Source organism: Anas acuta, chromosome 2 (genome assembly GCF_963932015.1).
Source record: "Anas acuta chromosome 2, bAnaAcu1.1, whole genome shotgun sequence".
NCBI classification, from domain to species: domain Eukaryota; kingdom Metazoa; phylum Chordata; class Aves; order Anseriformes; family Anatidae; genus Anas; species Anas acuta.
The window spans coordinates 101,197,723-101,214,865 of NC_088980.1; the positions used below are offsets into that span (position 1 = coordinate 101,197,723).

General features: G+C 39.7%; 1 protein-coding gene and 1 long non-coding RNA gene across 2 annotated transcripts in view; one reads left to right on the forward strand and one right to left on the reverse strand.

Moving 5' to 3' along the window:
• LOC137850892 (uncharacterized) overlaps positions 1 to 717 on the reverse strand; it is a 65,530-nt gene extending 64,813 nt beyond the window's left edge. The window contains exon 1 of the long non-coding RNA XR_011092883.1: positions 597 to 717. This is a non-coding gene — a long non-coding RNA (uncharacterized lncRNA). The remainder of the gene's footprint in view (positions 1 to 596) is intronic.
• A 305-nt stretch (positions 718 to 1,022) lies between these two features.
• On the forward strand, positions 1,023 to 13,068 carry DSEL (dermatan sulfate epimerase like). Its single transcript, XM_068671401.1, has 2 exons — positions 1,023 to 1,735; positions 2,426 to 13,068. Exon 2 carries the CDS (start codon positions 3,404 to 3,406, stop codon positions 7,055 to 7,057), a length of 3,654 nt encoding a protein of 1,217 aa, XP_068527502.1. The 5' UTR covers positions 1,023 to 1,735; positions 2,426 to 3,403; the 3' UTR covers positions 7,058 to 13,068.
• Positions 13,069 to 17,143: the final 4,075 nt, after the last annotated feature.

Genomic DNA, 17,143 nt, shown 5'->3' on the forward strand with positions numbered 1-17,143 from the left:
TGTTGTTTGACTTTTCCCCTTCCTCTCCTCCTGTAATAACTTCCTCAGTAGCATGAAATGGCAAAATCTTTATAGTTTCAAGGTCAGGGAAATATATGCTGATCTTTGGCGATTATGCAAATTTCTTCTGATGGGAGGACAAGATCCAGGAAATAATCAGTAGTTTTTCTTCCTATGCTAAGTGTGTAGGTCACATATAAAAAAAAATAATAACAACAATTAAAAAAAAAATAATAAAGGGTGGTACCAGATGTAGTTTATCATTGATTGTGCATAATTAATAATCTAATACTGCTCAGGTGCTCTCCATGGCACAAAGAAACAGAATCAGTATCCATTAACTATAGCCATTATACATTCTTTTCAATATAGTTATAAATTGGGTAGATTAAGAAATACTTAAACATGCAACTGTATTTTCTAAGATATTCGGGGAAAAAAAAAAAAAAAAAGTTAAGATGAATATAGGTTAAGCCTGGGAAGAAGCAGTGACTCACGCTCTTGGGTTGATTAAAGCCCACATGAAGTAGGGTTTATAAACACGGTAGCCGGTAACATTTCAAAAAACTCACACTCTTTCCCTAGAAAGTACTTACTACCGAAGAACAGCTTGGTTACACAACCAGCTTCGCAAAGCTCGGAAAGCCGTCACCAGCAATGCAAACTGCGATTCAAAACCGAGAATGGCGTTGTGCCTCTTGAATGGAGCGGGAGGACCACGGGGCACCCAGCGGGCGAGCCAGCAGCGCCTGGCGGCCCTTCACCGCATCGCTGACCGTGAACGAATCCAGGGGTAATGTTTTGTACGTCTCGTTACGGTTTTATATTTTACTTCAGAAGCCTACAGCTGAAGCTGAAGGAGAGCCATTTTAACGCCTCGCATCAACTAAAGTGCCCGCTCAGGGAGGCGGTTACAGAAAGCGGGACCCCTCCAGCGAGGGGATGCTCGCGGTCTGGGAGCTGCGGGCACTTTCACCTCTTCAATCCTCCCTCGTAAACTTGCGAGCCCCAGACCAGACGGCTGCTGCTGCCCTGCCCGACCCCCGCCCAACCTCCTCTCCCGCGGAAAACCTCTCCCACCTGCCTGCTGCTGCCCGCACACCACCACCTCCCCGGCCGCCCCCGGACCCTCACCGCGGCATCGGGGCGGCCGCCACCGCTGGAGCCGCCCAGCCCCGCCTCTCCCCCGCCCGCCCCCCCCTCCCCAATCCGCCGCCGCTCCCGGGCTCGGCCACCCCCCCGGCTCCGGCTCCGGCCCTGCCCCCGGGCGCGCCCGCCGCGCTCAGCTGGCAGCCGGCTGCCGAGGCGTAGGGGCGGCGGTGCCATCAGCTGCGGGAGCACGGCTCGGCTTGGCAAGCGGCTCACGCAGTCGCAGGGAAGAGGAGCAGCTGGGAGCGCGGCCGCCGCGGAGGACCGGCACGTCCCTGTTCGCGTTCCTGTTCCGCGGGGAGGGCTCCGCCGATCCACCGCCCCCTCCTCCGGGAGCCGCCGGGGGAGGGCTCGGACGCGAAGTTGCAGCCAGCCCGGGGGAAAAGTAGCGGCAAGGCGGAAGGGGCCGGAGCCGAGCCGAGCCCAACCCAACCCAGCCGAGCCGAGAGGGGCCGGCGCAGCGCGCCGCCGCCAGCCGCCCCCCGGACGGGGCTGACCCCGCGCCCCCGGCCGCGCTCACCGGGACCCCCGCCTCGCCCCGGAACCAGCACCGAGGGAGAGGGGACGCTGCCGGACACCGCTGCGGGTAAAACGGGGGTGAAGCCGCGGGGAACACAGCATGAAGAAACCGGGGAGGCGGGCGAGGGGCGGCGGGGGACCGCGGCGTGCGGGGGCGAGCCACGGAAACTTGCTCAAGTTGTGCGGCCCCGGGCGGCGGGGAGGGGGCAGGCGGGGGCCGAGCCGGCGGCGGGCGCCCTCTGGTGGTCGCGGGGGAAGCCTCGCCGTGCCCCCCGCCACCGCTGCTGGAGGGGCCGGGGGCGTCCCGCAGGGCGGTGGCGCGGCGGAGGGAGGGGTGCTACTGGCCCTCGCCGCCGCCCCTCTTCTTTCCCCTTGGGGGCAGAGCCGCACCGGTGGCGTGCTCGGTGCCCTTCTGATAGGAGGGAGCTCCATCCGGCTGCGGGGGCGCGTTGGGGATGTGTGCCCGGGGGTAGCTCGCCGTGATGCCAGGAAAATTTGCCTCGAGAGCCGGGAGTCGCTCGGGCCAAGATGAAATAAAGAGAATCTATGTAGCCAATCCGACTTTCTGTTTTGACCGAGTTTTGTGGAACTTTGAAAATGTTCCTTTTTTTGTTTAATTTCTTTGAGGGGGAAGAAAAAAAAAAGTGTATTAACCCTCATCTTTCCTAAAAGCATTGACCGTTCCTCATGACTAAATACTTTGAATATGTTCTGGCACCTGTACAGCTTCAGAGAACTTCTGTTTGTGTTTTCACAGAAAGAACCAACATGCAAAGTGGAAGGAAAACCGAAACTGCTCTTTTAGCAAAAAAATACTGGCTTTCAGCCCCTTTCATATGTTTCCATTTCACTTCATAATGGGAGGAGCACGATTCTCTGAATCATTGAGGCAAAATTTGGGCATCATTGGCTGAAGATAAGATGAAAGAAGACTTGAAAATGTGTCGATATTCTATGACTATTAATTCAGACAAACCTTTCACAAAGGGGAATAGTGGTTAAAATTACCGCAGTCTCATCTAAAGGAGCTAATGAAGGATTTCTCTTCATTTTTTCTTTCTTCCCTTTCTCCCATGAGTCCAAAAAGAGCAAGATGGAAAGAGTGTACACAAATCAAGATAGGAGGAAGGCTGAAGAAAGTAGCTTCAGTTTTTAAGTGTGTTTTCCAAGTGCTGTAAATTCCCTAAATAATCAAATTCAACCCATTGTTTTGAATAAATTATATCTTTTTGTGATCAGTGAAGGTTTTTTTTTTTTTTTTGGTCAGCTATAGGAGTGGAATTTGACCTGATTGAAAGTATTAACACAGAAAATGTATGGCTCTGATTCCTGTTTTCAAATCAAAGTTTACAAGTTATCAAAGAATAGTGTTTTGGTTTCTTTCAGTTTCTGACTGTGTATTGTCAACCTGCATTTTGTATGTTTATCTTGGAGATTTTACTTTCTCCCTATTTTAATGCTTATACTGACTGTAGTGTTGTATTTGAGAAAAATGTGAACAAGCAAGACACCTGAGATTTAAGTTCTCAACAGCCTTGTTATTTCAGTGTTGTAGCTCAAATTACAAGTAATCTGAGTATCTGTTAGAACGTGCAGTAAACGCTAAGTCTTTTCTTTAAAGAAAAAAATGCCTTAAGATGCTCATGCTTGTGCTAACTGGATCAAAGCTTGATATCTGAACATCGTGTTTTGTTAGGAAGTGCATGCCTGGGGAAGAGGAGCTGCCTAATGGATCATGGCTCTGATGCTTACAGGGCATACCTTATTTCTATCATTAATGATGTTTGCTGTCTTCACTTTTGAAGAATCTGTAAACAATTACTCAGATTGGGTGACTTTCATGGAAAATGTAGGTCAATATGAGAAACAGCAGAAACTTGAAGGTCTTGGTGCTGAGCAGAAGTTGAAAAAAACAGTTCTTCATCCAAATTTGTATTTTGATGCTGAAGATGTCCATGCACTGAGGCAGAAAGCTCACACAAGCCACTCACATCTATTTAGAGCTATTAGAAGTGCAGTGATAGTTATGCTATCCAACCCATTATACTACCTACCTCCACCCAAGCATGTTGATTTTGCTGCAAAGTGGAATGAGGTTTATGGTAACAATCTGCCACCACTAGCATTTTATTGTTTGCTGTGCCCTGAAGATAAAGCTGCATTTGATTTTGCCCTAGAATATATGGACAGAATGGCTGGTTACAAAAACTGGTTAGTGGAGAGTGCACCTGGTGATGAAGTGCCACTGGGACACTCCCTAACTGGATTTGCCACTGCTTATGACTTCTTGTATAATTCACTGGAAAATGTGAGAAGACAAAAATACCTGGAGAAGATACGGTCTGCAAGTGAGGAAATGTATGAGTACTCAAAGGTTCGTTCCTGGGGAAAGCAGCTTCTCCATAATCATCAGGCAACCAATATGCTTGCTTTGCTCACTGGAGCTTTAGTTACAGGGGTGGATGACGGATCTCAGGCAAATGTTTGGAAACACACTGTTGTTGATGTGATGGAGAAAACAATGTTTCTGCTTAATCATATTGTAGATGGGTCTCTGGATGAGGGAGTAGCTTATGGGAGTTACACAGCTAAGTCCATAACCCAGTACGTTTTCCTGGCCCAGCGTCATTTTGGTATTAACAACCTGGAAAATAATTGGCTCAAAATGCACTTTTGGTTTTACTATTCCACGCTATTACCAGGCTTTCAAAGAACTGTGGGCATAGCAGATTCTAATTACAACTGGTTTTATGGTCCTGAGAGCCAACTGGTTTTCTTGGATAAGTTTATCATGAAGAATGGAGCTGGCAACTGGTTGGCACAGCAAATTAGAAAACACAGACCCAAAGATGGACCAATGGTGCCATCCACTGCACAGAGGTGGAGCACATTGCACACCGAGTTTATATGGTATGCTGCTGAAATCACTCCTCAACCACCTCCTGACTATGGCACTGCTAAATTGCATGTGTTTCCTAATTGGGGAGTTGTTACCTATGGGGCTGGATTGCCAAGCAGCCAGACAAACACCTTTGTGTCCTTCAAGTCTGGAAAACTCGGTGGACGTGCTGTCTACGATATTGTCCACTTTCAACCATATGCCTGGATTGATGGGTGGAGGAGTTTCAATCCCGGACATGAACATCCTGATCAGAACTCTTTCACTTTTGCTCCCAATGGACAGGTGTTTGTATCTGAGGCTCTCTATGGACCTAAACTCAGCCACCTGAACAATGTCTTGGTGTTTGCCCCATCTCCTACTAGCCAGTGCAACCAGCCATGGGAGGGACAGCTTGGTGAATGTGCCCAGTGGCTGAAGTGGATTGGTCATGAGGTTGGAGACTCAACTGGAGAAATTATAACAGCCTCCCAGTCTGGGGACATGATGTTTGTGAGTGGTGAGGCGGTCTCTGCTTACACATCAGCAATGAAATTGAAAAGCGTATATCGCATTTTGCTGCTCTTAAATTCTCAGACATTGTTAGTTGTAGACCATATCGAGAAGGAGGAAGACTCTCCTGTTAATTCTGTCAGTGCCTTTTTTCATAATCTTGACATTGATTTTAAATACATACCCTATAAATTTAAGAACAAATACAACGGAGCTATGATGGATGTGTGGGATGCCCACTACAAGATGTTTTGGTTTGATCATCATGGGAGTAGTCCTGTTGCTAGGATACAAGAGGCAGAACAAGCTGCTGAATTCAAAAAGCGATGGACTCAGTTTGTAAATGTTACCTTTCCAATGAAAAGCACGCTTGCAAGGATTGTTTACCTTTTCTATGGCCCATATGTCAATGTTTCTAACTGCAGGCTCATTGATAATGCAAAGTCTGGATTTCAGATTTCACTCAGTGTCAACAACACTGAAAATACGGTCTTTGTTGTGACTGAACATCAGAATTTAAAGACCAGGTTTGATTACTTGGGATTTGGTGGTTTTGCCAAAGTAGTTCATGAAAACAAAGTAACCAAATTTGGTCTAGGGACTGAATCTGTGGAAAAACGAATTAAAAATAATAGGGTGGTTTTCCCATTTGGATTCAAAGTGAACATAATTGCAGGGTTAATCTTGGCTGTTAGTTTGGTCATACTGGCTTTTCAGTGGCAGTTTTACATATCCTTCAGTAAAATGTTGCGTTGGATCCTTATACTAGTTATCACGTTGTGGCTTATTGAATTGGTGGATGTGTGGAGCATGTGTACCCAGCCCATCTGTGCGAAATGGAGCAGTGACTTGACAAGGCTAGAACATGATAAAGGCAATAAAGCCAAACAATTAGAAGGGAACCCCGTTGTTTTGCCAGATGTTATAATTACTTCGCTTCCTGCCTCTGGTGCAGAAATTTTAAAACAGGTGTTTTTCAATAGCAGTGATTTCTTATATATGAGGATACCTACAGCCTATCTAGAAATTCCTGAGAGTGAATTTGAAATTGATTCCTTTGTAGATCCATGTGAATGGAAGGCTTCTGATGTCCACAATGGTCATTTTCGTCTTCTCAAAGGGTGGCTCCAGTCTTTAGTCCGAGACACAAAATTACATTTACAAAACATTCATTTATATGAAGCCAGCAGAAGTAAAATTACTCAGCATTCTGCCATAAGCAAGGACAAAAAGAAGAAATCAAAAAAGAGAGAATCTCTATCAGAGCAGAGAATCAGGGCAAGAGCAAGTCAAGATAAAGATGCTGAATATATTAGGGAATTGAGAAGACACCTTGTCTCTTATCCTAGTGCACGACCTGTGCTTAGTTTAAGTAGTGGGAGCTGGACATTAAAGCTTCCCTTCTTTCAGGAAATCCTAGGACCATCAATGAGAGCATTATATGTAGTAAGAGACCCACGGGCATGGGTTTATTCCATGTTGTACAAAAATAAGCCGAGTCTTTACTCCTTGAAAAAAGTTCCACAACACTTGGCTGCAATGTTCAAATGGGAAAATCATAAAGGAAAATGTAGTCTAAGTGAAGGCTATGCCTTTGAATATGAATCATTAAGAAAAGAACTTTCAAAATCTAATTCAAATGCTGTTTCTGTGTTGTCCTATTTATGGCTTGCAAACACAGCAGCAGCACTGAGAATAAATGGCGATTTGCTGCCAACAAATTATCAGATGGTCAAGTTTGAAGATATTGTGAGCTTTCCTCAGAAGATGGCTGAAACAATTTTTGCCTTTCTTGGTATGCCTCTTTCTCCTGCTAGCTTAAACCAAATATTATTTGCCACCTCCACCAGTCTTTTCTATCTTCCTTATGAGGGGGAAATTTCACCAAGTAGCATTCACGCCTGGAAACAAAACATGCCCAAGGAAGAAATTAGACTGATTGAAGATATTTGTTTTTCTTTAATGGACCACTTAGGTTACCCAAAGTTTGTAGAATAAATGCTGCCGGTCAGCAGAAATTTGCACTAATCATCTCTGACTCCCAATTTGTGGATAAATATTAGAGAAGTTTGTTTATTCTTGTAAAATGTGTACAGTCTGCTACTTTCAGAGAAATTATTTTAAGAAAAAGATAGTTGTTCTTGCAGGTGTTTTTTTGTTGTTTCTTTTTTTTTTCTTTTTTAGTAATAAATAAAAACAACTTGTAACTACTTTTGCTGCCTTTGAAAAAAAACAAATAAAAAAACTGTGTGAACCTTTATGGAACTACCAGCTGAGGGCTCTATAGCTCAGGGGATTAGTAATAGAATATGGAGCTTTTCACCTCCTGCTCACCAGTTTGACCACAGCCCAGGTGCTTAGTTCCCAAAAGTAGTTACTACCTGATGATTGTATGAAGGTTTATATGAAATTAAACTGGTGGTGTTGGCCTAGTTCCCAGTGCTGATAATTAACTCCCTTAGACAGGTTTTCTGAGACATTCTGTCTCACTGGTCAGTGTGGTGGTGCAAAGTAAACACAAGCTGAGGTTTAAGGCTGTTCAGCATCCCTTCAGTAGGTGAAAACAACCACAGTATTTGAGTGAATCTAGTTCCTTATTTACATCCTCAACAGGCCCAGGACTGAAATGGATATATTGAATATCACTGTATGATATGGTTCCTCCAGTTCAGAGACATGGCACTTACATTGGGTTTGTCCTTCGACTTCATTCTTCGTGTCTGACAACATCATCTTTTGTGAGCTTGAAGTAAACTATCTGAAGAAAAATAAATGAGATAAAATTTAAGAAACCAAGATATCCCAAACTAAGAGTTAAATATGGAGAGGATTTATTTATTTATTTATTTATTTTTGTAGCTTTGACCTGCCTCACTCAACCTGTATTAATTTTGAAGGTTGTTAACATCTTGACTCCTCATTCTGATTTATCATGCACCTCTTATCTAAGAGGTTCTGGAAGAATCATTTCGTTTTGAGTGAGACTTTTCCATCTTTCTTTGTAAAACATTTCTATGCTGATTCTTGTGTATAAGTTCACCAAGGCCAGTGCAAATATTTGATGTCAATGTCAGTGGTCTGTTGTTGATGTCTGCATAAAATGAAAATCTAAGGTTTAGAAGATCTTAAGTTAATCTCCAGGTCTGTGTTCCTGAGGGAGGTTTTGTTTTTCTGTATTGTGTATTTCTGAAGGACAACCATTGCTTACCTCAGATCTCCTCTCAGAGAGTGGAGAAATCTGAAACTTGCTCAACTCTCAGTTACTTTACCTTTGAGTAATTCCCCACAGTAAAGTATCTCCAAACTTGTCGTTTTTATCTGCTATCATGTTTTTTATCATGACTAGCGTTTCTCTAACATGATGCTGTAATATGATATTGATTTGGAAACAGATAAGTTTGATAGGATAGATATGTCTTTGTCACAGCTTGTTTTCATTTTGAATCACAGCTTTAGTTTTGCACATTTCCATTAAGAAAAAAGGTTTCCTAATTTAACTTGCTGAGTATTCTTTGGAAATGCATGCATACTGTAAATGTCTGCAGATGTGTAAATCTGATCACAAAGCGGCATCTGTTTCCTTTACCATCTGTTTTTTATTACAAATGGAATTGTCTTGAAATATACTTCCTTTGGTTTGTGGGAGCTGGTGTTGGAGTTTGGGGTTATTATATTGAAATATATGTGTAATTTTTATTTATTTGGGTAATAAGCATTATACAATATCAAAAGTGTAGTGAGTCTCTTCATACAGATTATAGGTACCATTCCTGATTTCAAATATAAAAGAGTTCTTGCTTTTCCTTCCAGTCTTACTACTTGTCCCTGTCTTAATTCCTCTGTCTTGTCCTTCTCATATACACATTTCATATCCTTTGGAGTACATTGTGATGTCTCATCATGACCTAAATAACAGTAGCTGTTTCTCTACCAATCATTTGTACATCAAAATGGACCTCTAGCATGATAAACCCATTGATATTTTACAGTCTCACTTACCAAAACTTAACTGCTGTTTACTAGCAGCAGCAATTTTTTTCCTCCTTCTATCCTAAGTCTAACCCCTGGTTGGGTGGAACGTCATATTAAAGGAAATATTGAATGGGTTAATAAACACTGACATGGTAATGAAAGTTCAGTTTGCATTTATCATCCTTTCAAATTAGTTTCTCTCTGAAGCCATTTTTATCATATGTAAAGAAAAAAAAATATAATCATGTCTGTACAATTTTCTGTACTTGACAGAATGTGTTTCAACATTTGCCTTCTATTTCCAGGATTTATACTCTAGAATCAGAACAAATAAAAAGGCTTTTTCTCTGTCAGATGTTTTAGGGCAACTGAAGGTAAGAATTAAGACTGACTATATATTTGTGGAAGCAGACATCTTTAAATCCCTTCCTGAAAGTGCTGTATGGAATGCTGTGATAGCCTATAAACCAACTTTTTATTTGTTTTTGTGGAGTTAAGGTGTACAGGGTGATCTGTCAAGAGGGTTATCCATGCTTCTTTTGGAATACGGTTATCTCATACATTTATGTTCAGAATACATGCTGTTGCTGTCATTTCTTATATGCAAGATTTAGGAGCTATTTCTTTTCTGTACTGTACTCTCCAGGGTCTAAGAATGCATAATCTATTATTCAGAATTGGATGCACTGTGTGTTCCTAGTACAAATTTAATAAGATAAAAAAGATCTCTTTTCTTTATTTTTGGATCTTGTAAGGGCAAACACGTTAACATCATTACAGTAAAATATGTAGAGGGAAAGGCAGTGTCTTTGAAAATAACAGGGTAGGAATACTTAAGATATGACAACACTATTTTTTCATGAAGTAATTGCTTTGTTTGGATTTAGATAATGAATTACTTGACCACTTGATTGAAGTTAGTACCAGACAGGAGTTATCCCAGCCATGGAGTTGATTGAGTTTGTCTTTAAACTGTGGTCTTGTACTTGCATGAACAGCAACCCAAGAGACAGTGGGAACATGCATGTTATTGCCCATATAAATATGAGACTTTGTAGAATAACTTCCAGTGACACCATCCATTTTATTTATGAATAAATTTCACAGCTATGATGTGGAAAAGCAGCAATACTGTGGAGGTCTGGTAGTAAATAAATAAATAAACAAACAAACTTGCCTTTCTCTATTAAAGGCTAGATTACAATTTTATATCTGCTGATCTTGAGTCAGATTGGTCATTACACTTTATTTTTTTCATGTGCAAATGTTCCCATTGAGACTATTGTCACTCTGTGTATGAAGAACATGTGTGTAATTTTATATGTAATTATTTTGTGGTGGTACAGTTACCATAGAAATTCTTTTCAGTCACTTGCATCCAGAGGAAGAATGGACACAGAATTTAACCTTATCTTTCTCCATACAGTAATGTTTCAGAATGTCAGTAACATTTGAGAATGTTAGAGATTGTTGGTTCTTTTTGAAAAGCATGTATATTTAGGTATGTTGATTGACGAGTGTTCTAGCACTTTCAATTATACTTCAGCAAGATGCTCATGAAAACTAGTCTCATATTTTATCTTAACTTTGCTTCCTCTTTCTCCCTGTGTTAAGTGTTAATAATAGTTTGTACTACATTGAATGTTGTACTATATTTGAACTCTCCTATTATGAGAGAGCAAAGATTTTGACACATTTTAGAAAAGAAATTTTTATTTAAACACCTATCTCAGAATCATATTTGGAAGCCTAAGGAAAATAAACACCAAGGAATACATCTCAGCTATTTACTTATTTTGTAACTAAGTGACATTGGCTCTGGGACCTACATGTATGCATATGGGTCTCGGCATTCAGAGTTCTGTCAGATGGCATGAATCTATAGTCTCTGAGCACATTTACATGCTTTTATTTCCCCAGTAAGACTTTTTTCCATGAGCAACATCAGTGATGATGAGCCACAGTATCATGGTCAAATGGGTTCCCTTCTCCCTCTTAGCATGCAATTGACATGCAACTCTAATCGGAATTTATGTTTGAACAGTGAATTTGCAGGATCCAGGAGTGAATTTCTGGACAAGATCTTCAGTTATATGTAAAATATATGATACAACTCATTCAACGCTGAACTACTATTCTGATAGTGTTAAAATGCAAAGCAAACAACAACAACAACAAAATGCACTTCGAGTTTTATAAAGTTATCAATAACTATTTTGTAAAGCTCCAGTCATGGATTAGATTTATTTATTTATTTATTTAACCATTAAAATGGTTTCACTTGCTCTTCAGACTTCATGATGTGACTGCTAGGGGATTCTTGACTCTGCCTGACAGTCAGTTATTTCCATTATTAGTCTTGGCTAGTTTGAGGAACATGATCATGCAAAATTTGGAATATAATAGTGCATTTACTCAAAAAATTTGAAGTGCACAGTTCATGATTAAGGATAATAATATGGCCCATATGTTGGGGTCCATATGTTGGTATATATAGTATCTGTGGTATTTATTTTAGGAGAGTTAGAAGTAAAAATAATTTATCTTTTTTATTATTATTATTATTTTTAATAACACAAAATCATTTTCTTCAAGAGAATAAATACTGGATTTTAACTTCTACAATGGGGATATCATATAATTCCTTTCTTTATCTGGCCTCCATTTTAGTTTTGGTTCAGACTAAAACTTTTGTTCTATGTCTTATTATGAATGGGCTGTTTTCTCAGTTAAGGTTCTGTCTGGAGACTTCAGAGTTATGATTCTGTCTGGAGATTCCATTTCATTGAATTTCTGTGAGGAATATCATGTACTACAAGATGAAATCCCTAAATTGTGAGCTGTTCGGATTTGGGTCAAAAATAGAATGATGCCTTGCTGACCTCAAAGAATGTTTTGCCATTGATTTCAACAGGGCGTAAAATACTAACCCAAATATTTCTTTCTTGAAAGGAGCTATGCAAAATTTGTGAACTAAATAGAAGTCTCTAGATCATTCTTTATTAATCAGAGACAACATTAGCTGGTTTCTAAAATGTAAAAACTGATTTGTCTTTGGATTTTTTCTCTCTTATCTAAACAAATGTTACCTTCTAGAGAATTGCTGTCTACCTAGCCTGAATATTTCTAGACAGCAGAAATTACAGGAAATAAATTCCTCAAATGATCAATCAATATTACTGTTCTTAATATTAGAAGAGAGAATGCATTTCAATAACATGAAAAATATAAATTGTGCAGTAACCATAATCAAAGCTATCTGTAGACCAGTAAATTTATAATGTTTAAAATTTATAAATGTATGTATAGGAACAAAAATATTCAAAATAACATATGAAGTACACTTTCAAATGTCAGGACTTTGATTTTATTTAGTGAGGAGAAAATTGCTGATACATAATCTGCACCATTTTCATAAAGTACATGAATGGGTAATCTTGTGCTGTCTCCGAAAATAATAATAATGGGAAAACACATGTTACTGAGATGATAGTGTTTTAAATTAAACAATACATCTCTTAGAGCTGACAATATGCTGGGATTTATATGTGATGTAAGAAAAAAATTCTGGTTTCATTCACACTTGTCTAAATATATAATAATTTCTGCAAGATTCGTCATTTCTGCTGATACAACCTCAACATTTAATTTATTGTTTTTACTGAGGTGTATTACAGTGTTTAAGAACATGACCTAAAGTAATCTAATCTCACATTAGGTAATTTAAGTGTTGTAATTAAATGAGGATCCTTGTCACTCTAGAATCAATGGAAAGCAAGTGTCACCTTCAGAAGGAAATCAGACATAACTCTTTGTAAATCCTCAAAAGCTGAGGGCAATTAAACTCTATTTTCGATGCCAGATGAAAGGTGTCAAATGAAATGGGGTTAATGGGATTAATTTGGCTTTAAATGTGTATGGTCTTACTTCTAAGTAAATTTCTATGTCTAAGCATTTTTAGTGCATAGAAAATTTTATGTCCATAGAAAATTTTATGAAACATTCCACATAAAATAAAGCTCTTGTTAGAAAACTAACACTTCTGTGTTTTTGTGTTATCTTTTTTTTTTTTTTTTTTTTTTCCTCCCTTTTTTATCACTTAGGATATCACAAAACTTTGTGATGTAGTCACAGAATCAGAGAATGGTTGAGGTTAAAAGGGATATCTGGAGGTCGCCTACTCCAACCCACCTGCTAAAGCAGGGCCACCTAAAGCCGGTTACCCAGATCTCCAAGGAAGGAGACTCCACACCCTCTCTGGGCAACTTGTGTCAATGCTTGGTCACCTGCACAATAAAAAAGTGTTTCCTGATGTTCACAGGGAACCTCCTGCCTTTTGGGTTGTGTCAATTACCTCTTGTCCTTTCACTGGCTGCCGTTATGAAGGGCCTGCTGCTGTCTCCCTTAGACACTCCCTTCAGGTATTTATATGACTTGATAATACTCCACCTCCTGAGCCTTGTCTTCTCCAGGCTAAACAGTCCCAACTCTCAGCCTTTCCTTATAGGAGAGATGATCCAGTCCCTTAATCATCTTGATCATCTTAATCATCAATGTCCCGTGCACTATACTCTTTCTTGTTTTCTAGTATGTTCATGTCTCTTGTACTGAGGAACCCAGAACTGGATACAGTAGTCCACATGTGGCCTAACCAGTGCTGAGCAGAGGGGAAGGATCATCTCCATTAACCTGCTGGCAACACTAATCCAGCCAAGACTACCATTAGTCTTTGCCATAAGGGTATATTGATGGCTTATGTTTAACTTGGGGTACCACCCAGATGGAAAGCAGCTTTGCAGAAAAGGACCAGGGAATCCTTGTGAACACCAACAGGTACTGGTGCCTGGGATGGTTTCTCCCCAGGTGCAGGACTTTGCACTTCTCCTTGCTGAACTTCATGGGGATCCTATCATTCCATTCCTCCTGATGAGGTCTGTCTGGGTGGCAACACAACCTTCTGTTGTGGCAGCCACTCATCGCAGTTTTGTACTGTCAGCACACTTGCTGAGAGCAAGCAATGCCCCATCATCTAGGTCATTTATGAAGATGCCGAATAGGACTGGACCCAATATTGACCCTGGTGTATACCACTGTTACCACATGTACTGCCAATGTATACATTCAATTTAAATACATATATATGTAGAGAAAGAGAATAATAGAATCATAGAACGGTTTAGTTTGTAGGAATCTTTAAAGTACATCTATTTTGAACCCCCCTTGCCATGGGTAGGGATGCCTTCCACTTGATCAGGTTTTCAAGGTCCCATTCACCTTGACCTTGAACACTTCCAGGGACAGGACATCCACAATCTCTCTGGACAACTTGTTTCAGTATCTAACCACACTCATAGTGAAGAATTTCTTCCTACTATCTCATCTGAATCTATCCTCTTTCAGTTTGAAACCATTACCCATTTTCCTATCACTACACACCCTAGTGACATGTCTCTCCCCATCTTTCTGGTAGTGAAAGGCTTCCACAAGCCTTCTACTCCCTCTGGAGTCTTCTTTTCCCGAGGCTAATCATCTACAACTCTCTCAGTTTTTCTTCATAGGACATGTGCTCCAGCCCTGTGATCATCTTTGTGGCTTTCCTTTGGACCTTCTCTAACAGGCCCATTTCTCTCTTGTTCTGGGGGCCCCAGAGCAGGATTCAGTAATCCAGGGTGTTAGGAGAGCAGAGTAGAGGGAGAGAATCACCTCCCTGTGATCTGCTGGCCATGGTTCTTTTAATACAGACCAGGATGCAATTATCTTTCTGGGCTGCAAGTGTATGTTGCTGGACAATGTCAAGTTTTTCATCCACATGTACCCCCAAATTGCCATTCTATAATTCTGTGATTCTATGATTAAATATATTCTATTAAATATCTTATATCTCTTCTATCTAAATATCTCTTCTGACTATCCACAAGTCCTTTTCACAGCTGAAATTTCCCCTTCCTGAGGTTTGGGATCCTGAACTATACTTCTTGCCCAACCTATATGCTGCAAGCAACATGTATGGCTGGTTTTGTTTGTTTTGTTTAGGGAAGCTGCTGTTACTAATGTAACAGGATGTTACGTTATTTATTGATGGCAGAAACTAATTTTGTCTGTCTTTGCATGAACACTAAGTATGACACAGTGTTAAGTTAAGGTTACAGAAAATGTATATTCTTAGGAAAAAAAAAATAATAAAGGAGGGGGTGATTCCCCCTTCAGTTTTCTAAACTGGACAGCTGATGCAAGCCATGCACCACAAATCACTGCAAACCAACTGGTGCAATTTTGAAGTATCTTAGACTATATACTCTCTATATAATGTATATGCAAACTATGTATTTAGAATGATGTGTCTTCTAATTCCTGAACTCTATCCAGGATTTGTTTCAGAAAGTGGTAGTTGGCCTAGAGACTGTTTTTACAATTTAAGATTATAGGTAAGTAAGCTCCAACACCCATGAGTGTTCTCATGTGTTTAATTAAATCTAAAAAATAATGATAATAAATAAATAAATAAAGGACATAATCAAGTTAATTAGAATAACTGAGATTAAAGATATCACTGGATTTTATTAAATGTGGTACAGGTGCAGATGGTATCTACTAGATCAAGACACAGTTCATCATCCTTACTACTGCAGAGGTCAAGAATGCACTGCAGATGCCTCTGAGTGGCACATGGTTTCCTGCAACACAGTTTTGTAGGTTTAATTAACTGATATTTTTTTGTTCATATATTATAGAAGAAGGTGCTTGGGATATATCTTAAACATAGGAACAAGAATAAGCCCTGATTCTATCTCTCCTGTGAATATGAGCACATGGTAGAGCAAAGGTTTGTATATTTTGAAGTCTTGATACAGTTATATTTAGATGTGAAGTTGGTTTAATGTACTTTTTTTTTTTTTGGCTGCTGATTTTTATTTTTTTTTTTTTTAATTTGGTGGGTGGAATGTTCTTAACCTTTGTAGCTGATTTTAGTTCTTGTTACTGTACTTTCACAAATATTTTATTTGTTTATTTTTACCTTCTAAATCTTGAATCCAGTTTTGGCTTTTTGGAGGAGCTGCTTGGAAAGTGCCTATTACGTTTTGAGGTGTATTGAGTATTATACATTGAGGTGTGATACAAGCAAATATTTCTGTCTGTTGCAAATTCTTTGACAATATTTGTCTTCATCTATTTTCTAAAAGGTCACTCAAAGGGAATAAATCCAACATACAGAGGAAACTCTGAGGAAACTAATACTATCATAAAAGGCAGACTGTCAGAGATAATAAATGTGCACTTAATTTTGTGAAAACCATTAATATTTTCCCTCTTAATTTATTTTCTAAGAGAGAAATAGGTTATATTTTATTTTTTTCCCTTTCCCTTTCCCTTTCCCTTTCCCTTTCCCTTTCCCTTTCCCTTTCCCTTTCCCTTTCCCTTTCCCTTTCCCTTTCCATTTTCCTTTCCTTTTCCCTTTCCCTTTTTCTTTATCTTGTAGTTCCATCCTATAGATTGCTTGGAAATATATTTTGTCATCATTGTGTTTTTGTTTGTTTGTTTGTTTTCTAAATTTTGGTTTGAAATGTTCATTTGGTTTTATATTTTCTTGAAGGTTCTGTTGTATTTCAGGATGTTCCAGTGTGTTCTTTCCATAACTTACATCCTTTGTTATTCACTGATCAGCTGAACATTGTTTCATATCACCATAGCAGTACTGAAGGAAAATTAACATAAAAGGAACTTTTGTTGGGGTGTATTTATATTTATATTTTTATTTTTATTATTTCTCCCTAAAGCAATGATCTTATTTTGTATTCCCAACCTGTGTTAATTTGTAACTGAATAGTTATTACCCAGTGTATCTTTGTAATAACATTATTGGCACAAAAGTATGCTTTCCAATGAGATTGTGCAGTTTTATCTGCTGGGAATGGATTAAATATTGATGGTTTCTCAACTGCTAGCATCCTTTGAAGATGCATTTGAAAGAAAGCATTCTGTAATAAAGAATTGTTTCATGTTAATCATAGAATCATTAAGGTTGGAAAAGACCTTCAGGATCATCTGGTCCAACTGGTATCCTACTACCAATGTCACTCACTAAACCGTGTCCCTTAGCACCAGGTCCAACCT